The 22,477-nt window shown below is 37.5% G+C and overlaps 1 protein-coding gene and 1 long non-coding RNA gene across 3 annotated transcripts in view; one reads left to right on the top strand and one right to left on the bottom strand.

The window, feature by feature from the left end:
- LOC116296992 (uncharacterized) overlaps positions 1-3,709 on the top strand; it is a 14,004-nt gene extending 10,295 nt beyond the window's left edge. For both annotated transcript variants that reach the window (XR_004197181.2, XR_004197180.2), the window contains one exon: positions 3,482-3,709. This is a non-coding gene — a long non-coding RNA (uncharacterized LOC116296992). The remainder of the gene's footprint in view (positions 1-3,481) is intronic.
- LOC116296990 (uncharacterized) overlaps positions 1-22,477 on the bottom strand; it is a 25,991-nt gene extending 3,514 nt beyond the window's left edge. The window contains exons 1-25 of the mRNA XM_031705121.2: positions 22,432-22,477; positions 20,238-20,300; positions 19,934-19,984; positions 19,162-19,221; positions 18,985-19,053; positions 18,689-18,757; positions 17,738-17,868; positions 16,708-16,753; positions 15,823-15,838; positions 13,995-14,064; positions 13,410-13,453; positions 12,693-12,757; positions 12,232-12,316; positions 10,832-11,626; positions 9,643-9,744; positions 9,078-9,101; positions 8,288-8,306; positions 7,761-7,810; positions 4,950-5,013; positions 3,498-3,614; positions 2,086-2,173; positions 1,901-2,000; positions 1,090-1,183; positions 546-612; positions 299-371 (exon numbers count right to left, since the gene is read on the bottom strand). Coding sequence (XP_031560981.1) covers positions 299-371; positions 546-612; positions 1,090-1,183; positions 1,901-2,000; positions 2,086-2,173; positions 3,498-3,614; positions 4,950-5,013; positions 7,761-7,810; positions 8,288-8,306; positions 9,078-9,101; positions 9,643-9,744; positions 10,832-11,626; positions 12,232-12,316; positions 12,693-12,757; positions 13,410-13,453; positions 13,995-14,064; positions 15,823-15,838; positions 16,708-16,753; positions 17,738-17,868; positions 18,689-18,757; positions 18,985-19,053; positions 19,162-19,221; positions 19,934-19,984; positions 20,238-20,300; positions 22,432-22,476 — 2,407 coding nt within the window. The 5' untranslated portion in view covers position 22,477. The remainder of the gene's footprint in view (positions 1-298; positions 372-545; positions 613-1,089; positions 1,184-1,900; positions 2,001-2,085; positions 2,174-3,497; positions 3,615-4,949; positions 5,014-7,760; positions 7,811-8,287; positions 8,307-9,077; positions 9,102-9,642; positions 9,745-10,831; positions 11,627-12,231; positions 12,317-12,692; positions 12,758-13,409; positions 13,454-13,994; positions 14,065-15,822; positions 15,839-16,707; positions 16,754-17,737; positions 17,869-18,688; positions 18,758-18,984; positions 19,054-19,161; positions 19,222-19,933; positions 19,985-20,237; positions 20,301-22,431) is intronic.

The following is a 22,477-nucleotide window of genomic DNA, read 5'->3' as shown; positions in this document are numbered from 1 at the left end:
TACTACTGAATCTAAAGGAAACTATAACTATTCTATATATGTAATATAAGAGCACTTCTAGTTCACCCCCAAACTCTAAGCCAGATACCTATAAATGATTTAGCAAAAAGAAAGGCAAAACAAAAGCAAAATTGTGAAACCTACCGGCAGGGAAGCAGGGAGGGGGTACTCACCACGGCTTTCTTCTCCTCATAGCCCCTGCACGTTTACCCCTTTAAACAGAACAAATGACAAAATACCTGAAATATTAGGAGGGTTGAGTCCCTCCGCAATTTATGATAGATGACTGGTGACTTACTCTTGTGCGTTACGAGTTCGTGCTCCTTTTGACTTAGTCTGTTGAACTCGTCCTCTTTATCCTCTAGTTCGCTCTGAAAAATGTCACATTTTAGAACATTAAATAATTAATTTTAAATAATTAATTTTGTAACATTAAATAAAGCTATGAATCCCTGAAAGTAGCTTTTGAATTTATATGGCACCGAGCCATGTCTAGTTTTGAATGAAATAGCAAAAGGGGTCCAAATAATATATTTTAGCGTTACCTTTAAGACTTTGATCTTCGTATTGAGATGCATTCTCCTGATTGCGTCCACGAAGACAACGACCATTCTGAGAAACAAATAAAGAAAGTCAACGCACAGTTATTCAAATTTGTGTCGATTGATCGAGCAATTGCAAGTTATTGGTGTTTAGTTGTGGTGCAGATGGAGCTGGAAAGGGTTGTAATTGAGGAAGTGGTAGTGGTGGTGGTGTTGGAAGAGGTGGAGAAGGGTTTGAACCAGCGTCATGGAGGAAGTAGTAGCGAGGGCGGTGCTGGTTATGGTTGTGGATAGGGCTGTAATGGTGTAAGTGGTGTTGGTGATGGAAGTGACAAAGGGGAAAGATGACATGGTGGTCTGGGAGATGGTGTCGGAGAAGAGTGGAGGCAGTGGAGTGAGAGCGGTTAGGTTTTAGTTTTTCTTAATGCTAATGGTAAAAGAAAGGTCACACTCTTTATATATCGATACAAGACAAAATTAAACAGGAAAATAAAAACAATATCTAGCATTTCTGGGAAGGATACATATTTTTACATTCTTCTCTTACCTTACTGTTGCTGGTGCTTTTTGGAGCAGCTCTATTATGGTTTTGTGATCCGCCTCCTCGGTATCTTGGCTTTCAATGACAATAATAATATCTCCTAATAATCAAATAGTCAAAATAAATCAAAAGAATAAAATGTCAAGCCAATACCGCACATCATGAAGGTCAGTAACAATCGAGAATAGCTTTTAGCCATTATAAGGTGGGTAAAAACTGGGTCGAATAAGCCTGACGCGAGATGACGTCTTACCCTCAATTCTTTCATATTAAAATTTTTGATTCCTTAGAGAACACAGGAACAATAGTCATAATTTAAGAACAAAAGCAGTGTGAAAAGGATTATGGTCTAGAAACGTCATCTCGCTTCAGGCTTATTAGCATTTCATTGCGGGGCTATTTTTGGGTACTAAAATACACGCCATCTTGGAAATGTCAGCTAAAACAGCCCCTAGATGCACGGTAATACCAACTCGTTCGAGATTTTCCCCTCAACCTCAGAATGGCTAATAAACAGCTAAGAACAACAAACCTAAATTAATGTTAACGCCAACTAATTATCGAACAATAAAATCGACTACTTCAGCATCCTGGGCAAAATCCAATATTATTATTTTTTATCCAATATTCATTTTTAGTATTTTAGAAAAAATAAGTGAAGAAAAAGGTTGATGGAATTGCGAGAGCCGTCCATATCGTTTTGAGCTTTAAAATGATTGAATTCACATCGCCCATGCTGTGCAAAATACTTTCACCAATCTTATTTTTTGTCTGGAATAGCTGTATATATTTGGAAATATTTCGTTGTCTAACTCACCAGGTCTCATCCCTGCCATGTAGGCTGGCCCATCTTCCTCCACCGCAAGAACAAATGTCATATATTCCACCTCCCCGTCCAGTTGCACGATGCCGTACGTCTGAGAGAACAAAGACGAATACCGAGTTTACACAAAGAGCCTTGATTTTTCAGTAGTAAACTGTTTCCCGATTAGGTATTATTACCTGCAACGTGAATCCAAAGCCTCCATTTTCGCTTCGTTGCATTTGGATCGTTCTTCGCTGGTTGAGAGGAGGAGCATTTTCCGGAGTTCTGTAATGAAAAAAGCAGCACGTTTTTATCAATAAGTTCTCAAGGGTCGTAGCAATAGTTGGTTTAGCATTAATCTGCTTTTCAAGGGGCTTTGGATTCAACCCTCTGAAGCATTTAAAACTTTTAAGTAACTGAGGGCAATGTGAAAGTCTAAGAAAATCACGACCCCAGAGAGAAGGCACCACACTAATGCTTAGATGAGTATGGTAATAGTCCTCCATCTCCTTCAATTGCGATTTAGGAGACACAACGGGACACAAGGCTTGGCCTAAGGCTTGGCCTTTAAACATATATACCCCTTGCAAGGATTCCAAGAGAAGTTCAGTTTAGGGGACACTACAATGAATTTTGATTGTCGAGAGAATAAAAAAGCCATATGCTTTTGCCCTCTCTATCCATCTGTACTGGAATTGAACTGCAAGGAGTGTATACCCACTCTTATGTGTTAAAGCTATGGTATACTTTTCTTCACTTTCAATCCTTTTCATAATTCCGACTCCCCTTTGTTATTCGTGGCTATGTCTAGCATAATTTACAATTCTCATCCCGGAAAAATGATTACATTGTTTCAATGGTTTACAGTCCGTGAAAAGACAGAAAATTGCCTCCTCGTAATCCTTGTAGTAGTCTTTAAATCAAATACCGTGTCAGTGGTTTGTGGGAAAAGATGTTAATTCCACTGGAAAAATGCTGCAATTCTCTACTTTCACATCCCCATAATACTTTGCGTATTTGGGGGTAGTAACCAGAGGGTAAAAACCCACTTATTTTGCTGATCAGACAAAGTTGACAATACCTTGTTTGGTATCCAAAAATAAAATGAAGAAGTAAAAAACAGGTAAATCTTAAACGTTTATACATTTTCTGTAAGACCAAAACTCTTCATGATCTGTACACGCGAAAACAACTTGGAATAAACTGATAATCAGTATTGTACCGATAAAAGCAGGTATAGTATAAATTCAATTAAAAAAACTTTTCGATTTGGGACAGTTTTTTGATTGGTTACCCCCCAAAGACGCAAGGCATTATGGGGATGTGAAAGTAGAGAATAGAGGTTTTGCACCATCACGTGACGACAGCCATGTTGGATGGCAGGAACAATACAATTGTTTTACATGAAAAAGAATTCAATTCCCGAGAGCACAGGGATTTATTGTTCTACCATATAACCACAGGAAGTCCAAGCTGGATTATGGCGCCGGCACGTGATGGTGAAAAATCTCTATGGTGATTGGTTCGCTATTGTCTAAGTCAGAACTTTAAATTCCCATTTCTATCATTCCTAATAGAATCATTTTTTTACAGGTTATCAACGTTATACCTGAATCTTCCCTTATTTTTCAAAGTCATACAGGTTTTACTTCGTGTTACGTTTGAAGAGGAATAGTCCCGGAGGAGTTCATCATTTGTAGTCGTACGAAGATTGGCAGTCTTTGAGCTGAGACGTTAAAGATTAATACAGTATCAGATGTTAGAAGGATGTCGTGATTGAAAATGAAATATATTAATATGATTAATATAAGAAGAATGTAAGATGAGAGCAGTTTAATGTGTAGCAATGCAAATATCCTTATTCTTCCGACTGAGGCCCTGTTTACATGAAGGTAGGGTGGCTCTGTTGCTAAGGACGCATAAAGTTCGACGATTTTTAAGGAGGGAGGAAAACCGCATAACTCGGTGAAAAACCTTCGCGGCATAGGAGAGAACAACCCATCAAACAATCGATTCCATTGCGCATGCGATTTATTCCGAATTCCTCACCTTCTTTTGTTTAATTCTGAACAAAAGAAGGCTTAGCCAAAAGAAGGTTAGAAATTCAGGGTAAAATCGCATGAGCACTGAAAAAGATTTTTAAAACTGCATTATTCACATGTGATGTCCGCATTCGCACCAACGGTCTGACCCGTTGGACGACGCATTAGCAGCGCGTACGCCACCCCGTTGTGATACAAAAGTGAGGTTGACGATCCGTTTGAGATGCAGGTGATTCCGAATCTAGGAGCGCAATGTAATTTTGGCTTTTTTCTTTTTTCTTTTCTTTTTTCTTCTTACTTTTGCGTTCAAAATTATCAAAAATCAAACATTTATCAATATTTGACGTTTAGTATTTTCGCCATCACCTTCAATCTTACCCAATGAGGCATTTAGAAAGGAGTGCGAAAAAAAAGCAGTTGCTGCATTCATAACTGCCTTGCTCCCCAATTATACAATAACAAATTCCTGAATTTAACGACCACAGAAGAAAATCAATAAACGTACGGTAAAGCAGTTATTACGTTCGCGAAGATTTTGACACTTTGTGACATTTTTTCATCGTAAGACAAACTAATATTCGTTATAACATGTAATTGTTTACACAAGAAAAAGTAATTTGAGGACATAGCGTTGTCTATTTTTTTGATTCATCCGTTTGATAAAACTATACCTCAGAGATAAGCGAACTGAAGTTCAGCTGAGCGGGAAATATTTGTATCGTGTAAAGAGATTACTTCGCGATAGAAGTATGGACGTTGGCGAATAAACTGGGTTTATAAGATTTTATCCAAAGGTGAAATTAAAATAAAATATTAAAAATACAACAATGATTTTAGGAATTAAATATAAGAGGATCTTTAAGGGGGAAAAAGATTTCAAGGATAGGAAAATAGTGAAAGAACTTCATGGTGTGATAAATAAATTATGTGGCGTTTTAGAACACGCGTTCAGTGGAAAACGTTTGATTAAATATTAGACAAAAGATCAGCTTAAAATGAAAGATTTCAGGAATGATTACCTTATTCCAAAGCCGATACTGGTGCTCTTCCTCGGGACGAAAGCTGAATAAGGACGAACAGTAGCTGTTGATAAACAATGAAAGCAAGAAAGCTGCATTAGGCGTCTGTTTGAGTGACCTATTAGCCTCGCTTGATCATCTACTACCAACACTTCGCTCATGGTGTATAGATATAAGTGTTTTGTTTTCACGGGAAAACGTAAACACGGTTCAGTTTTAAAATAGGTTTTCTGTATGAGCATTCAATGGAAAACACTAAAGAATTGTTTACTATCGATGTGACATTTGAATGACAAATTACTTCCAAGTGTTCAACGCTCAAATATTATTGAAATCTAAATTTTTCATAAGCCCCAAAATGAAATAATTCTTCTATTCACACGAAAGAGAAGAGCTCTTCGAATCGTAAACAAAAAAGCGGCAATTAAATATCTAGTTTATAGCAAAGGAAGCACAGAGAGAATTCATATAAATAAATTACGAGGTACAAATTAAATCTTGTTAGGAAAAACCAGCGATTACGAACCATAATGTTTTATCTACTAATGAAAATGTTCATATTGTCGCCATATTTCTAATTGAATAAAATTTTCATCAAATCCAGAGTATAGAATTGTGAATAATGGATATCATGTGTCAAATCTGTGTCAAACAAAATTAAAGGGATTTTTTGACGAAGTAGCCATAAAAAACATCGTAAGGTCAAAGACTTCCGATTGGCTATCTTTAAATTTGCTGCGTTGTCATAGGTTCTACAGGGCGAAAGCCATTTAAAAGTCGCAAATTCAGTTCTTCTTGTGCCTAAGAATTTTGAAAATCTTTGATTTTCGTAATTTCCTTGTTTTTGAAAAAGACGTTGAAAATAAAACACAAAAGCTTACAATATTGGTGAGTGCATACGCCTATTTACTATGGAAATGTTACTGTTTATGATTTTAAAAGCCACTTCGACCGATATTTCCGGTTTTTCAGAGTACCAACTCAAGTGGATGTATAATCATGGAAGTTTGCTTTCGAGACGCAGAAAGCAATGCAAACGGGGAACAATTGTAATTTATTAAAGAAATAAAACGAGGGGAAAAAAGGAAATGTTATTTAAGAGGAACTTTTTTTCAATAATGAGCAATAATGGCAAAAAGCGCCAAAAACTAGACTGTCGTATGAGTTTTGATCCCAATTTTCGTTTTGGGTTAACACTCAAAACCTTTTTTAAACAGTTAGAAATTGATGTACTATGATAAAATGTCTGTTAAATGCGGTATTTTCAATTGTACAAAGATGTTTTGTTGCATTTGTGTTAGAATGTTGCTTTGTCAGGCTTTTTTTTATAGAAAATATATGGGAAATAAGCAAATGAAGGCCTAAACCTCATTTTCGAATAAAATTTTTGCTTTGGGTTAACACTTTGATTCCACTTTCATCGGTCATCTCCACTTCCAAACAAGTTAAACTTTCTGAATAACAAGATTTTAGCCTTGTGCAACCGCCTTTCTTCAAGAAAATAGTTTTTGGCGCTCACTGCTTGAATACGAAAAGAATTCTCTCTTAATATAAAACCAACAAATTACTTTCTTATGATAATAAAAAACTATTCAGTTAGACTTTGAATTGTTTTGCATTTCATAAAAGAAAATAAGATATATAGTCCGAGATTTTTAAAAGAATCTTAGAATTGGACCGCGCTATTCTTGAATACAGCAATTGAACTCAAGACCTGCAGAAATGACGAATAAAGCCGGTTTTCGTGGAAACGTAATCTCCAAGAGACAGAAATCATGCAGTATAAAAGCCAAAGAAAACAAACACTCATAGCGTTGTATTTCTTTTCTATAAATAAAACAAATGAATGAAATGATGTGACGTTTTGATAACACTGCTACATTTGAAAGTCGCTAATTACTGTAAATAACTCTAATTATTACATACGTTGGGCGTCATTCGACAGTAAGTCAAACCAGTAAAATACACCGGTGAAGAAAATGGAAGCGTTATGCTTAAAAAGAAGTAGGTACAGAGAAAGGGAAGGAGAGAGAAAAGAAAACTGAGAGCGAGAGAACGGAAGAGAAAGAGCCAGAATTATAAAATATTTGAGATTTAACGCGCGCGCTGATTGACTGGCTACCGTGTTTATATCAGAGGACAGAGACACGGTCGTGCAAAATCATTCGAAAGTATTTTATAAAAGGGATATAAAACGGCTGCTTATGTCTTTGTACCGTATAAATATAAACACTCTGAGAGCAGGAAGAGCACTCGCAAAGCAAGAGAAATACTCGGCTGCGTCTCGTCGTTCCTAAGCTTGCTTCTCTCGTGCTCTACAGCTACCAGCATGTTTATACACCCTTCTCATAATGGCTGATGAACGCACGGAAACGAGGTCACCTAGTCATCTTGCGAGGTTGAGCCAAGTTGCTCATTCAAAATAAAGGCTGTTAGCGCTAATTCAGATCAAAACAAAGGTCATTTTTTTATGCTTTTCTTCTTTAAGGTCATTTCATGTAATTTTATATCTTTTATCGTGAAATAATTACTGGGTGATCTCGTTTTCGTGCACTTGTCAGCCATTATGAGAAGGGTGTATATTACAGTACAGAGACATGCGCACGCGCTTTCTATTTCTTAAAAAGAGAAATACTATACTGCTAAACAATTTTATAATAATTGTGAACTCAACTGAGGCAAATTTCTTATAATTTATAGCATACACGTAACATATAAATTTTATAATAGACTACCAAATTTACTAGAGTGTGTTTTTGTAAACTATTTCTTTACAACGTGTAATACTGCATATTTTATGGTTTTACATACCTTGGGCTGTATCATCTGCTGCAAATCTTTCGAATTCTTCATCTAGTTTCCTGATGCATTAAAGATAAGAAAAACATGACATATTGCACACGTCTAGTCAAGCAGCAAATGAGTTGTGAATAAAATGGAATAAACCTATTTCCGAGCTTACGGTTATTTTGGTTTCCGCAAAGAATTAAGACGAAAAATACGTTTGATGTTCGAAGAGACAGAGTTTCAGTTGATTTAGTTTGAACGTTTTGATTTGTTTGTAATTTTGTGCCATAGTTAATCCATAAATGAATTACTTTGAATCATTTCACTTGGCAGTGGCAAGGGCGGATCCAGCTAAAATTTTAGGGGGGGGGGGGGGGGGGGCTAATTGAGTTTCTTCCGTCAACACGATGGAAAACAATAAAAAAAGCATCTAATTCTTCAGTTTTTTTTGTTTTTTTTAAGCCCCCCTTTGCCAACCCCCCCACCCCCCCCTGGATCCGCCCTTGAGTGAGGTAGTCATTTATTATCGCTCAACGACCCAATTAACTTACCTTCTGGTCAGCTTTTTGCCTGTTGTAAGGAAAATATTATTATCAGTATACCTATAACGTCTACCTTTAGTAGACCCATTTCAGCAGGGTATCAAAAATAAAATAATAAAAATCTCCGCCGTGTGGCTCGCGTTAAGCTTATTGAATCTCGGGTTCCTCATACTCGTAATCAGATGTGAGCAGAGTTTGTTAGGTCTCTCCATTGGATTCCAAGGGTTTCTTTCCTCTCCAAAACCCAAGATTAATCCCAACTCGATCTGCGACTTGGTCCAGTGCGCTTCCAGAATTGTTTTCAGTTTTTAAAAGGCAAAAGTGCTATTGCTTTGTCATGTCAGTGGCAAATCTAAGGGGGGAATCTCAGTGAACCCCCCCCAAATCCCTTTTCAAAGTCCTAGATTCCTAACTATATTTGTTTTACGGCCACGGGTAAGTACTGCGGCTTTGTAATTCCATCGTCGGGATATCATCCTTATTCCTTTCGTATCTTTTGGGATACTCATGAATTTTTCGAATCGTAAAAACAAAAGAAAATGAATCCCCTGGAGGTTTGTCAGGCTTAATTGGGAAAACATTGTAACACCACAAATAAGGTATATTCACTCATGGTTGTAAGCTGCCAGCTGCTAAGAGCGCCTTAGCCCGTACAAGTCCTCGAGTCATAAATGTAAAGCGCATTGAGACAATGTGAAATGCACTATAAAAGCACCTTCCATTATTATCATTATCATCATCATCATCATCATCATTATCATTATCATTACTATTCATAATATTCTGCCGCTGCACTTACCTTTCTCCTCGTCTTCATCCTCGTCTGAAAAGTAAATAAGACATCATTAAACACCTTACATTCGAGCAGAGGAGTTCCAAGGAGACTCTGCTAGCAGGGTATAAACACCTTGGCCCGGTCGTACGAAGCCTGGATAGCGCTATCCAAGGAATAAATCTTATCCAGTGGATAAATTTATTGGAAAACAGCATCGACTTATCCACTGGATAAGAATTTATCCGCGGGATAGCGCTATCCAAGTTTCGTACAACCGTGCCCATACATTTTAAAAGAAGCATAGGTCTTCTGAATGCAATTAAATTCTTAAACATTGAAGGAAAACATGGTACACGGTAAAACGGGTGGTTTTGGCATTACGGTTTTGAATTAACGGATATACGGGATTACGGGTTTTGAATTACCGAATACGGGATTACGGGTTTTGAATTACCGGAGATATGCAACTCTACTCAATTAATTAGGGATCCATTCGAAACCAGGATAAGGATAAGGCAGCAAAAGGGAAGTATTAGTAGTATACACTAATCGTGCTCCCCTATCCCCCACCCAAGGTGAAAGTACTTACCTTCAGAGCTCGACGAACCAACTATCAGGCTGATTCCTCTTTGGCGAAGTTTCTTTGTCACGAGAAATGAGTAGTTTTTTTGAGATGCAAACGCTTCTTCGTCTAAGGACGATAACATCATGAAAATACTTTATTCATTATCCAAATTCAAAACTCGCACCGATGTGAGGCTTCGTGACTTTTGAATCACGCCAGAATGCTTTGAATCACGCAAGATCCCTTTGTTCACAACTTAAGCCTCACATCGGTGCGAGTTTTGAATTTGGTCTATTATCCACCAAGAATAATCGAAAAATTGATTAATTAGAATTTTTCTTAATAGACGGTTTTCTCAAGGTTGCGCGCGCATCCGAATTTAAGGGACTTGACGGGCCACGATATATATAACAGGAGCTTATAATGAGAATTATCATACATGTCTATGAATTTTTTTAAGGATTCATTAAATTAATTATTCTCCTCTTTAAATATAAAACTGGCTTCTCGGTTTTACTAAATTTGCGTTTTTCATTTTTGTGGCCCGTGAAGTAGGATGCGCACGCCGAAAACGGTCTATAGCCACTAAAAGATCTCTTTAACTCGGGCGTAATGTTTTTTTATTTGAGACCACTGTTATTCCCTAGAGTATCATTTCTTTGTTTAACGGTTGCACATGAGAACACACATGGATATGGGATATGACTCAAACGAAGAATCTTATTCTCGAGGGAATGGTGAACACGTGGTCTGAAATGGGAAAACATTACGCCCGAGTCGAGGAAGTCTATTCATGTGTCTTCTCATGCGCAACCAATAAATAAATAAAATATACTCTAGGGAATAACAGTAAAACATTACGCCTAAGCTAAAAAGGGATATTGAGGGGAGGATCTAAGAAGCTTTACTTGATGCCTTCGCCCCTCCTGTGCAGGATTGCTAAAAAATATAGGAAATAGGATTTCTACACTGAGCAAATCAACCTAGATCTGTCCCTAATTTTTTTTTTTTTTTTTTTTTTTTTTTTTTTACATCAGCTAAACAAATATTCTTGGCAAGCAAAAAACAACGTATCAAACAAATTCAGTTTACACGAGACACCTGAGCAGAAAGTAAACCTACAAAGACACCTACAAACCCTTAGAAATATAATGAAGGGCAGACATCTTACTGCTAAGCCACCTACTACTAAGGCACGTATAATTTATCTTACCTTTTAACCTCATAACAGCACTATGCTGTACCGTGTCACTGCTGTTATTAGGAAAACGTTCATCTTGATCAACGATAGTAACAGGAACATCATCAGACATTAACCCATCCTTCTCTCCTTCCGAACTGTCCACGTTTTCCAACGACTGTGAAGGCGACAGTGAGGGTGTGCTGGAACTAGAAGTGACAGGCGTGGAGGGAGGGGAAGGTAGAATAAATTGCTCCCAAGCATCGACATCTGAGAGATCCATACTAGGTACAAAACGCTGAAGATTGGTTGGTGATCGCCGCTGGAAACTTTCAAAATTCTCTTTACTATCGTTCGGAGTCTCTTTGTATTTATGCGTTGAGTATGGCGACAACGGAGGGGAAGGAAGCGGCGATGGGTTGGGAGTGACATCTGGGGTACCAAGTACGACCAGGTTTTCCTCCGTGAACGGGACTGTTAACATCTCGCTTAAATCCACCAACAAACTCGTCGGTACACTCCCTATCAGTCTCTCCGTCTCTTCTGCAGCCTGCCCATTATTTTCAAACGACAGCAAAGAACCGCCATTTTCACACGATGGCGTGCTACTGCGGGAATCACTGAGACTAGAGACATCAGATTCGGTAGACGCTGATTGGGTTGTTTGGGTGGATGTTTTGGGTAGATCGACATAGCATCTCCATCGTTTATTAGGCAGTTGACCAAGTATATTGATTTGGGTGTTTTGGGGGATCAAGGATGAGGTGTAGCCAGGAATGAGGTAATAATCCATCTTGGTTCTAGATTTGAACTCGGAAACTTCGATCACTGAAAGATATAATATCATCTGTAAGGAATACAAAACATCTCAATAATGCGCCGCCTCTCACTAATGCGACCCGAGTTCGAGTCCTGCCGATCTTGATGTCGTATGTGAGTAGAGTTGTTTGTTGGTTCTCTCTTGTGTAGTATGTGAGTAGAGTTGTTTGTTGGTTCTCCTGTGCTGTGAGGGTTTTTCCTCCGGGTTCTCCGCTTTTTCCTCCCTCCACAAAAATCAACTTCTAAATTCTAATTCAATCTATCGGTTGCCTTATCAATTAGGTCGCAAGGCCTGTTAGGCATTACGCCGTCCACCCAGGAGTGGTAAACGCATTAGAGAGTTTAAGCATCAAGTTTAATGGCAACGTGAAACGTTAGTTGACAAGCAAACGATATTCAGAATTAGTTAAGAAAATCAAAAAAATCTCCAAGTAGTAGATAACTAAATTAATATTTTTCTTTGGTGAGAAGGTTTGCAAAAGGTAAAGTGAAATACAGGGAAACGATAACCAAAAATGTCCATATCTGCCGTTTGCGAGAAGAAAAATCATGACGCTTATACTCTGTCTATTGCCATTATAAATCCTGTATGATGGTAAGCAAACTGTACTTACTTTCACCAGATTCCCCGTTACCAATGAATGCTCTTTCGCCCTCTTCGAGAATTTTTAGTAACTCTTGCTTAATTTTTAGTGTTTTCTATAAAAAAAAAATCTATATCAAAAATAACACATCCACACAAACCCGCCGAGGGCGATTTTTTCCAGTCCCCTGGAGAATAATGTCAACGTGTAAACGATCGCTGTCGTACTAACTTGTACGATTGCAAAATACTCAGAAACAAAAGACCCAAGCACATAAGGATTAAAGTGGTTTGATGCCGCCTCGTCCATTTTAAATCACCCCTCCTTACATGGTCTCATGGTCTCAGAGACTTACAATCCAAGACGGAGGGCCACCTAGAATTTTCATTGGAATCTTTGGAATTCCTGACAACTTATAGGTTCCCAGCAAAAGGATAACAAGAACGCACAGAATATTACTAGAACAACTTTATCATGGTGATCTTTCTTACCAACAATTTTTCTAGTCGCGGGTCTGGGGGAGGTTTCTCTGGGACTTCGTAACTCTCTTCGTCTCCTGTAAGACAGATGGGTATGTCATGGTGTCATAATGATAACACTAAGATAACGCAAGGCATGAATATGACGCAACACATGAAATAAGGCAAGGTTACAGCAGCGGTCACTGCACGGTAACGCAAGTTATGGATTGTGGCTAGGCACCGCATTGTCACGGAACGGTAACTCAAGGTAAGGATTATGGCATGGTATCGCAGCGGTCAGTGCACGGTAACGCAAGGTATGGTTTATGGCAAGAAACCGCAGCGGTCAGCGCACGGTAACGCAAGGTATGGATTATGGCAAGGTACTGTAACGCAAAGTATGGATAATGGCAAGGTACCGCGGCGGTCACCGCACTGTAACGCAAGGTATGTATTATGGCAAGGTACCGCGGCGATCACGGAACGATAACGCAAGGTATGGATTATGGCAAGGTACCGTAGCGGTCAGCGCACGGTAACGCAAGGTATGGATTATGGCAAGGTACCGTAGCGGTCAGCGCACGGTAACGCAAGGTATGGATTATGGCAAGGTACCGATAGGGGAAAACTGTGCCCTCGATCTTGAAAACGTACCGCGACCGTTTATATATTCAAGATCTAGTACACAGTTTTATGAGGATCTCCTGCTCAATAAATGATAACATATATATATACGAGCTGTCTCACCTTCCATCCCGGAATCTGTATCATCCTTAACATCTGAATATTTCCTGACAAATATTAAAACATCATTATTTTAAAATCTTATTTGTGGAAATCCGGAGGGTCTATCCACGGAAGATCGAGTCTCCAAACATCAATCAATAAGCCACTCCACGCTTTCGTCAGCCATTATGAATTAGAGCAAACACGGCAAAATATATAGAAATTTTTTTACTTTCCGTAACTCCGCTCAATTTCGATCTATATGGTTGGCATAGTAATGACAATAGCTTACGTCACAGCAATTAGCGCTATTACCAAACATTTAGGGGAGCAAGTGCTCCCTTGCCCCACCCCCTTTCTACGCCAATGAAAAGAGCATTTGATAGCAGGCTGTTGTGACGTATGGTTTTTGGAACATTTTGTAGCACAATAAAATTATTACTGCGGGTTTCGATATTCTGCATACTCAGACATTTAAACAGCTTGTTGTGAAATTGTTTTCTTTTTATACTGCCGTCAGTCATGAATACAAAAGGTACCGACTGATTATTTTTCAGCGTGCAGCTCGCAACTACCATGTTACGCAGTAAAAGAACCTATACTTACAGTTCTGGAGCCACAGTCTGGTACCGTCTTGATTCAATTGCTAACAGCTTCGCTTCTTGTAGTTTTTTGTCTAGATGAAAACAGAGTGAACAAAAAATAAATAAAGGAACCCCGCAAGTGAAGTTCTGAAATGCATAAACTTAGCAGAATTACTTTGTATTTTTCTAATTTTTTTCTTCTCTGGGCTTTCTGTCTCAAGCAAAGATAGAGGGGAAACTGAGCAGAGTTAGCTTTCGATAAGTCAGTAGGCTCTAACGCACGCCTCTTGGCCAAAATTACAGCGACATAGCGGAGAGAATGTTACACCCGCCCGTTGGAGATTCTAAGAATCACTGAGACGTCACAGCTCTATCAACAAGCTGAAAGTACATTCTAGAGCTCTCAGAGAGCTCTGGCGTATTGCCATGAATTATCGTTCAGCACGGTCTCTACATCTTTATCTAATTCAGTATTTCTTTATTTCACAATTTTCTCCAATTATACTTTCTACACATTTTACACGACTACACACAATTAACAGATACATAATAAGTACGCTCAACTGATAACATTTTTTTCGTGTACTTTTTTAATTGCGTGTATGATGTATCGTGTTTAAAAATACAAAACTGTGAATTGAATATATTTAAGCCGATTACGTATGGATTCCAGCCAACATCACAAGACTGTTAGTGAATGGCAAAACGGACTTCCCTTATTCAAAATCAGTTTTATACGTCATATACAAAACCTTTTTCCAAAAATGCTATTTTTTACTTTGTAACATGCTTTGGTTTCAAGATACGAAGCATTTGTTTGCTATTCAGCGGAGCCTTAGCGATACATCAGCACGTGACTGTTTGATGCAAATGGCCTATAAGGGACTGTTTTTACGAACATTGGGGGCCGATGGAGGGGGCCACGTAAACAAATATGGCATTTAATTTGTGGGGGGAGGGGGGAAGGGAACATCACAAAAATAATTAGGTAAATAAATAAAATTATTTCAAAAATTATCCTGCTTCAATGGGGTGCCACTCAAAAAAATTAAGATGGCTGCCTACTTTTAAACGTTCGACTTCAGCCCACGATGTGCGCGCGCTCAAATTGAGACCGCTGAAAAATCTACAAGATGTTATTGAAGAATCATACGTGTTTTGAGCTTCAACAGGGCAAAATCCTCGAATTTTGCACAGGACTCTATTTTCTAATAGCTCATTCGAAAAAACTCCTAAGAATCTAGGTTATATCAACATTTTAGAAAAAGTTCAAACACATTACAAACCCATGAAAAAATAGGTTTTTTTAGGGATTATTGTTCGACTTTATGCGATTTTTAAAAGCACCGGAACAATAAAATATGACAAATCAATGTATTTCTTTGTCTTTTTGTCGAAAGTATCTATGTATTATTGTATAATGATTGACTAGCCTTCATTCGTGCAATCATATAGTCTGCAAATAATTATTATCTTATAAATCTTAATTTTTTTCTAATCACTTCCGGTGGCGCAAGTTTTGCTCCAAAAGCTCGTGCGTTGGCTTCCACTAAATGCTGATAATCTCGAAAACAAGCTCGGGACACCCAAGTTTTCTTTCCAGACTTGGAATCAGCATTAAATTTCAATTCGGAAAATCGACGTTTTAAAAAAGGTTTAAATCGTTTTCCAAAAGTAGGCAGTCACCTTAAGGTTGAGAAGGGGTCATTTTTACTTACAATTCACAAAATCCCACCAGACCCCCACCCCAATGCCCGTAAAAAATAAACGGTCCTTAAGTCGAACCTGGTACATGTCACCTTGACAGATGTTCTAAACAAAATATCTTTGAAGTAACTTATGAAACTTACCGGAGTTAGAGTTATTCTGAAAGGAAAAAAAATGGAGCACAAAGTTAGTAACCATAACATGTTAGAGGGGGAGAAAGATTTACATTGCTCAATTCCGAGGGAAAAAAAACAAAAACAAACAAAAACAAACAAAAACAAAAAAAACAAAAAAAAAAAACGCAAAAGAATCTCAATCTTTTGAGAATTGCTAGCTTATTGTTATGTTCTCCAAATTGAGATGCATTCTGACATGCTGCAAGGGGTCTATTATAGTGGCCTACTCACCTCTGGTGTCTTGGGATCTAATCCTAGACTCAGTAGCTAGGACCTGGTTGGCATCAGGTGAGCCTAATGTTCGGGGTTTTCCCTTGAGGTTTTTTTCCAACCTTAACTAGTCCCGTTACTCCGACGAATGACTAGCGTCCGAAACGTCAGTAAGTTTTTTCATCTTTTCACGGTGTATAATTTACCTTTTCATCATTACTGTTTCATTAGAAACACCGACGCAGCTCACACTAGTTTTTAGCTAGTTATATCTTTTTAGTCCTGTTATATAATGTCTAAGTCCACATCCAACCATTCCCTTGACTATTAGGCTTTGTTCTATCTCATTAAAGACCCATTTCCACTTACCGTGATGCACCGCGGTCACAGATGAATTTCGTGGTCCACGAAATTCAAAGATTCATATATTGAATAATAACGTCATATTAAACTCTTATCCGACATAGCACTAAGGCACAATAATGATTCTTTTACATTCTTTTACGGCTTTAGGGACTATCTAAGAGTTTATTCAAAAGGTTGGAATTGGTTTTTCAGTGGTGACACGATTCAAAATATAAACAAATTGTGATGCATCACGGTAAGTGGCAATGGGTCTTTCATGCATCTTTATGACAGTACCTGTGGGTTATTAGCCATATCAATGCCTTCTTCTATCTTGCTTATCCTAAAAGAAAATAATAAGCCATGAAATTAAAATTCCAAAAGATATCTTGTACCCCTCTACAGCTTCTTGATATCATTACCCCTCCTTAGTCCAATAAAAAAGATTAAATTCCCTTTTGATCTGATGTCACATCCTTTAGCACTGAGGATTGTGCTAGACAACTTATGTCATACAGTATATCGCCTACGACTCCTGCTTCTCCTTACACTTCTTTTGTGCTTACTCCACTTCCTGCGTGCTTTATTACTGAATGTAGCACAGAAAAAGCTGTTTTATTCCTTTTATTACATAGCTACAAATGTTTTTCAGTATTTAATTTATTTATGCAAAAAGAAAGATGGTCACAGGATCAGAAGCACTTTTCACTCGTGGATGGTGTCAGCACTGCGCTCCATTCAGTAATAAAGCACGGCTTTCAACTAATCAGTATTATCCTGACTATATAATAATTTCTTATAAGGAGACTACTTAGTATTTAATTTGCCTTATTTTCTACATCATATCTTATTCCATTTAAAATCTATTTCTTCATATATTGATTATTGGATACTGTAAAATCTTGCTTCATTGGTGAGTGTTGATTGTGGGGGAGGGATGGGGGGAACTTACAACAGGAAGGTTGAAACAACTGAAACTGAAGGAAAATGAGTTTTGGATGATAAGGAAATTTTCGTAATCATAGTTATCTATACAAAGCAAATTATCAATCACTTGGCCTGTACAGATATATTTCAGATGTAACCTTCCACAAGCTAATCTCTTTACGTGTGTAAAACTACTTTTATTTATAATAAAAAAATCAAACTGCTATCTTAAATCTTGTCTGATCTCCTTCGACACAAACCCATGGTGGGTTAACAATAAGGGGTGAGAGGCTTTTAATCGTAGGGTACATGTGTTAAGCTAACAGGCTAGTGGGCTTATAATCTGGGGTGCAGAAGGGTGCTTATAACCAGGATTTACTCTATGAGTAATGGTACATACCATCTGTACATGCTTCCCTTAGAAGGTGCTTCAAACAGGTACACTGGTGAGTCAATACAGTTAACAACTTGTAGCTTGAAAACATTATATTTTGGAGGCTCACTCTTTCTACTTTTCTTCTTGGTTTTCACCTGAAGAAAAACAACCAGAAATTTATTACTTCATGATAACAGCCGGCTTTTATCATCATCATCATCAGTCCTTACAGTGTCATGGGTTGCATAAGCTCATTACAGTTTCTATAGTATTTTTTATGGGAGTGTGTGATATTAGCCCTCTGCCCAACCACCAACCTATATATGTATGCCATCAATCACATACACAAGGCCTTACGGTTCCAGTAATATTTTTTTTAAGGGAGTGGGTGATATTAGCCCTCTGCCCAATCACCAGCCTATGCCATGAGTCACATTTAAGGCCTTAGGGCTCCAGTGGTGAGTATGAACCACCAACCTATTATCACAACAGGCGGTATACCAACCAATTAATATCCATACTATGCCATCAAAAAAACATCAATTATTCAGAATACAGGGAAGCTGTTGTACTGTATACATTAGACAATGTGCTCTGAATGTTATCCATCAAGTTGACTCATAATTTTGTTTAAAAATGTAGAAAGATTGTCACAGAATCATAATGGCTCTACTTGCTATGCAGCTACTATTTTCCCTTATAGGCCTTCATTACCATCTATTTGTGCTACATGTGTAATTATATAGAACACATACTGCACGAATCCTAAAAATTCCTCCTCCTCCTCCTCCTCCTCCTCCTCCTCCTCCTCCTCCTCCTCCTCCTCCTCCTCCTCCTAAACCTGTACACCCCTTATTGGGTATAGGCCATCAACAACATCTGAATGCCACAGAGCCCTGTCCTTTGCTTTGTCCTCTAGCTGTTTCCAGGTATGCCCCAGCCTAACCCTAAAAAATGAGGCTTCTTTATTTTTACCTTGGTACTATCCCATATGCTGATGGAAGCACCCTTCTTCAAAACCAGGAAGGCTTCTTTCTTTTCATTCTATGAAATATGTAATGACGAATGACATTCTTAACAGAGTGGTCATAACAAGAGATACAGACAGACAGTTAGACACAGAAAGAAACAAAAAAGAACAAACAAGGAAAGGAAGGTAGGAAGAAAGAAAGTCAGGGACTGTGGGAGGAACAGCTTTTGTTGTGTATTAGATAAGCATATGAAATTGAAAAAGCTACGATCTTTAAATGGAATTTCTGTGCACAACTTACTTCAGCTGTTGGTCCAATTACTTTAGATGGAGGTGGGCTTGAAGCTAACTCTGGACTGAGACTTAGATCCTAGAAAAAAATGATATTTATGCAGAGGTTACAAATAACTGAATCAAAGATAGATTTCAAGACCTTAAATATTGTAATATGCACATCATTCTATGCAACAAAACCTACCCTATATAGCCTTAGTGTTGATCCACAAAGATCCACCCAATAAGTTTTCCAAGTTAACTCCTGGAAAGAAAAGGGCTTTTTTTAAAATTGTAAGTAAGCTTTTTAAGCTGTAAGTATTTAAGTAGCTTTTCCCTCCTACAACTTTGAGATTTTGCATACTAAACTCCTTCCACACTGGAATTAGGATTTTTACTTGAAAAAACTTTGTCATTCTTGATTGACAGCAGTTAAAAACACAACAGAAAACAAGAAAAAAAAGCATCTAATTCTTCAGTTTTGTTTTGTTTTTTTTTTACTGCTGAAGGGGGGCTTCAGCCCCCTTTTGCCCCCCCCCCCCCCCCCCCCCCCTGGATCCAGTGTTATTCTCTCCCTAGCCACAAAAGTTTTTCTTTAGTATTCCTTCCTCCATAAAATTGTGACTTCCGAGTCAGGGTTCGAAATAGCAGCCTGCCAGTGGCCAAATAACAGGCCAAATTTCAGGTTTGGCAGGGCGAAAATAACAGTGCACTGTCAAATCAAAAATAGAATGGCATGCACAATTTACTGGAATGACCTCCTTTTACCATGCTCCTAAAACTACTATGGCAGGTTACAATTCTTTTTTTTATTTCAAGCCCTGTTACAAGTAGTGTGTGAAAGTGAAAATGAACCAAATTGGAAACCATTCATTCTGAATTTGTGGTCTGCTATTAATATTAAAACTATAATAGAAAAATAAAACTAAGGATCATATCATGTACTAGTTAATAAAAGACCGAACAAAACTACTCACCTTGACTTTTTTGGTTTTGTCAGGTACTAATGCACTATTAAGGTATCCCCACTACAAATAAGCACACAATTTTATAAAATCATCGTTTCGCTGATAAAAAATTAAATTCAAAATTATTCATCTGAACTGTAAAATTAATACATTATATCCACAAATATTTACTTGGATAATAGTAAAATTATTATCTATCTTGGCTCCCTGCATCTTGAATCCCAAAACATGAAAGATAAGTATGTACAATCCCTTCTGATTCTAAAGACAAACCATAAAGCCTTCAAAACATTGACTTTGTTTGAGTACTTACATGAATACATGAAAGATCAATGGACGGTGCTGACACTGATGCTGAAGCTGTTGGCTTTGACTGCTGAAAATACGTAATGAAAAACACATTACAACGTTTTACTCCCTTTGGCAATTTCCCAATACAAGATTTCCGATGACGAGCACATTCATAAATATTAATGGCGCAGACAGAAAAATGGCACATCTTAGGGCAGTGTTCAACTTCAAAGAAACAACAACATTTTGTATGAAGTGAGCTATATTTTTTCAACAAGATATAATCCAGCTTCTGAACTTAAAGAAACTTCAAAGTATTCCTTCATTTACATAATTTCAAAGTATGTGTTTTCCATAGCTTGTAAGATCTTGCCCAAAAATGCCTTGTTTTTGAATCTGAGCAAGTGTTACTTTTTACAGTGCTTGCGAATGTTGGAAAAGATAAATTCAAATAGAGGGCTGACTATGCCAAATAAACTCTCCTCAGTCCTCCTCTTTCCTCATTTGCCCTAGGGTCCCCAGAGAAGAATAATATTACATCTTATAATACCCCTAAAAGATACTGTTAAAGTTTTAAACCCACACAACCACACAATAACCATAAATTTTAATAGCTGTCGAAATGCTTGCCTGAGTATTATAAATTTCTTATCATATACCATAAAATGTGTCATAAAATATAAAAACACTCCTAAACTCATTTCGAAACTTTTTTGCCCTTTTATTTTCTAATTAAAATTTTTGTGTGTTATTTCAATAACTATTGTGCTGGATTGACTAGCCTCGTGGTCATGTGGAAACATAAAAACATTTTCAGATTACATATGAGAGGTTAGTCAGTCCAGAACAATAGCTATTCAAATTAGTTGCCATATTTTGATTCAGCGTACAGTACGCAAAAGCAAAAATGAAAGTTAGGTACATAGGAGTTCATGCATTGAAATATAACGTTAGAAAATTTCTCATTTTGTTTTCGTTTCAAATGTTTGGACAAGTACCAGCAGCTGTACAATAAACCACTTCATCCTGAAGTAACCCAAGACAAGTATATTTATCCATAATTGCATGAAAATTATGACGAGTGACATGCTCAAACAGTTCAATACTAAGATCAAAAATAAATAAATTGAATACATGATCTAGAGGAAGGATATTTTGTTATTTCATTAACCACTTTAGCCTCTATACAGTCAGCTCATCCTTAAGAAGTCTTCCTTCCTGTGGTTACAGTTGAACCACATCATTAATAATTAATCTCAATGGCAATCATGCACATATATATGACAGAGCTACATTCTAACTAACAAACCAATGTTTTGACTATCTTCCCATAGCTGGACTTTGTAGTAACAAGTAAGACACAGAGTAGAGTAAATTAGGCCTGGTTCTTGGGCAATAAGGCTATAATAAGTCTTAGTAGTATTCGTTTTACATCGTATAAAGCCATAAATAATAGTCCAAAAGACGTCATGTCTTCTTGCATATCGGCTTATATGGTATCCTACATTAATATGACAAATAGGTGTCTTTTCTGAGTCTATAAATACTTTGATGTACTATATTTGTCAAAGGTATGAAGATAATGACTTGAAAATATTTAAAGCAAAAACACGCAAATGAAGACTATATGGTTTGTAAGGTAAAGGATAAATGGTAAAGTCAAAATGTTAACACTACTAATACTACTAGACATCACAACTTTTGGCTAATTCCCTTACAACAATTCTAAACGAGCCAAGCTTCTGGGAATGATTATTATCCTTAGTCTTTAGTAAGCTATTTCATAGCCAAGAAGGAATAATAAAGAAGGAAGTGGAAACAGAAACAGCAATCCGTATCTGAAAGCAACATTTTCATCTTAACAACAAGAACAAGAACGACAAATTCTTGGAAGCGTTAGCCACGCTATATTAATAAGGCTATATTAGTACGCCTTTTACATCACAGAGCTAGCCGTCATAAAAGAATTTCGCGTGTCTTATTAAGCGCGAATAGTAAACAAAGAAGCTCAATAGAAATTGAAATATCAGACGGACTGGCATGGATCATTAAAGGAATTTTCAAGTCCCTCACACACTCTGACAAAACAATTGCCTTTTACAACAACACGATGAATAAATCTGATAAAACAACTACCCTGGGTTCTTCGATATTATCTTAATCAAATTGTTGCACTATCAATAAGATAATATGATGTGTGGAAAGAGTATATATACCTCGTATAAATCGGACGATAATTCTCTGTTGTCGACAGCCGCCATA

Source organism: Actinia tenebrosa, unplaced genomic scaffold (genome assembly GCF_029948245.1).
Source record: "Actinia tenebrosa isolate PJP-AT-01 unplaced genomic scaffold, QUT_ActTen_1.0 PGA_scaffold4__44_contigs__length_22323623, whole genome shotgun sequence".
Classification (NCBI taxonomy): domain Eukaryota; kingdom Metazoa; phylum Cnidaria; class Anthozoa; order Actiniaria; family Actiniidae; genus Actinia; species Actinia tenebrosa.
This window is presented reverse-complemented; position numbering and strand designations above follow the sequence as displayed.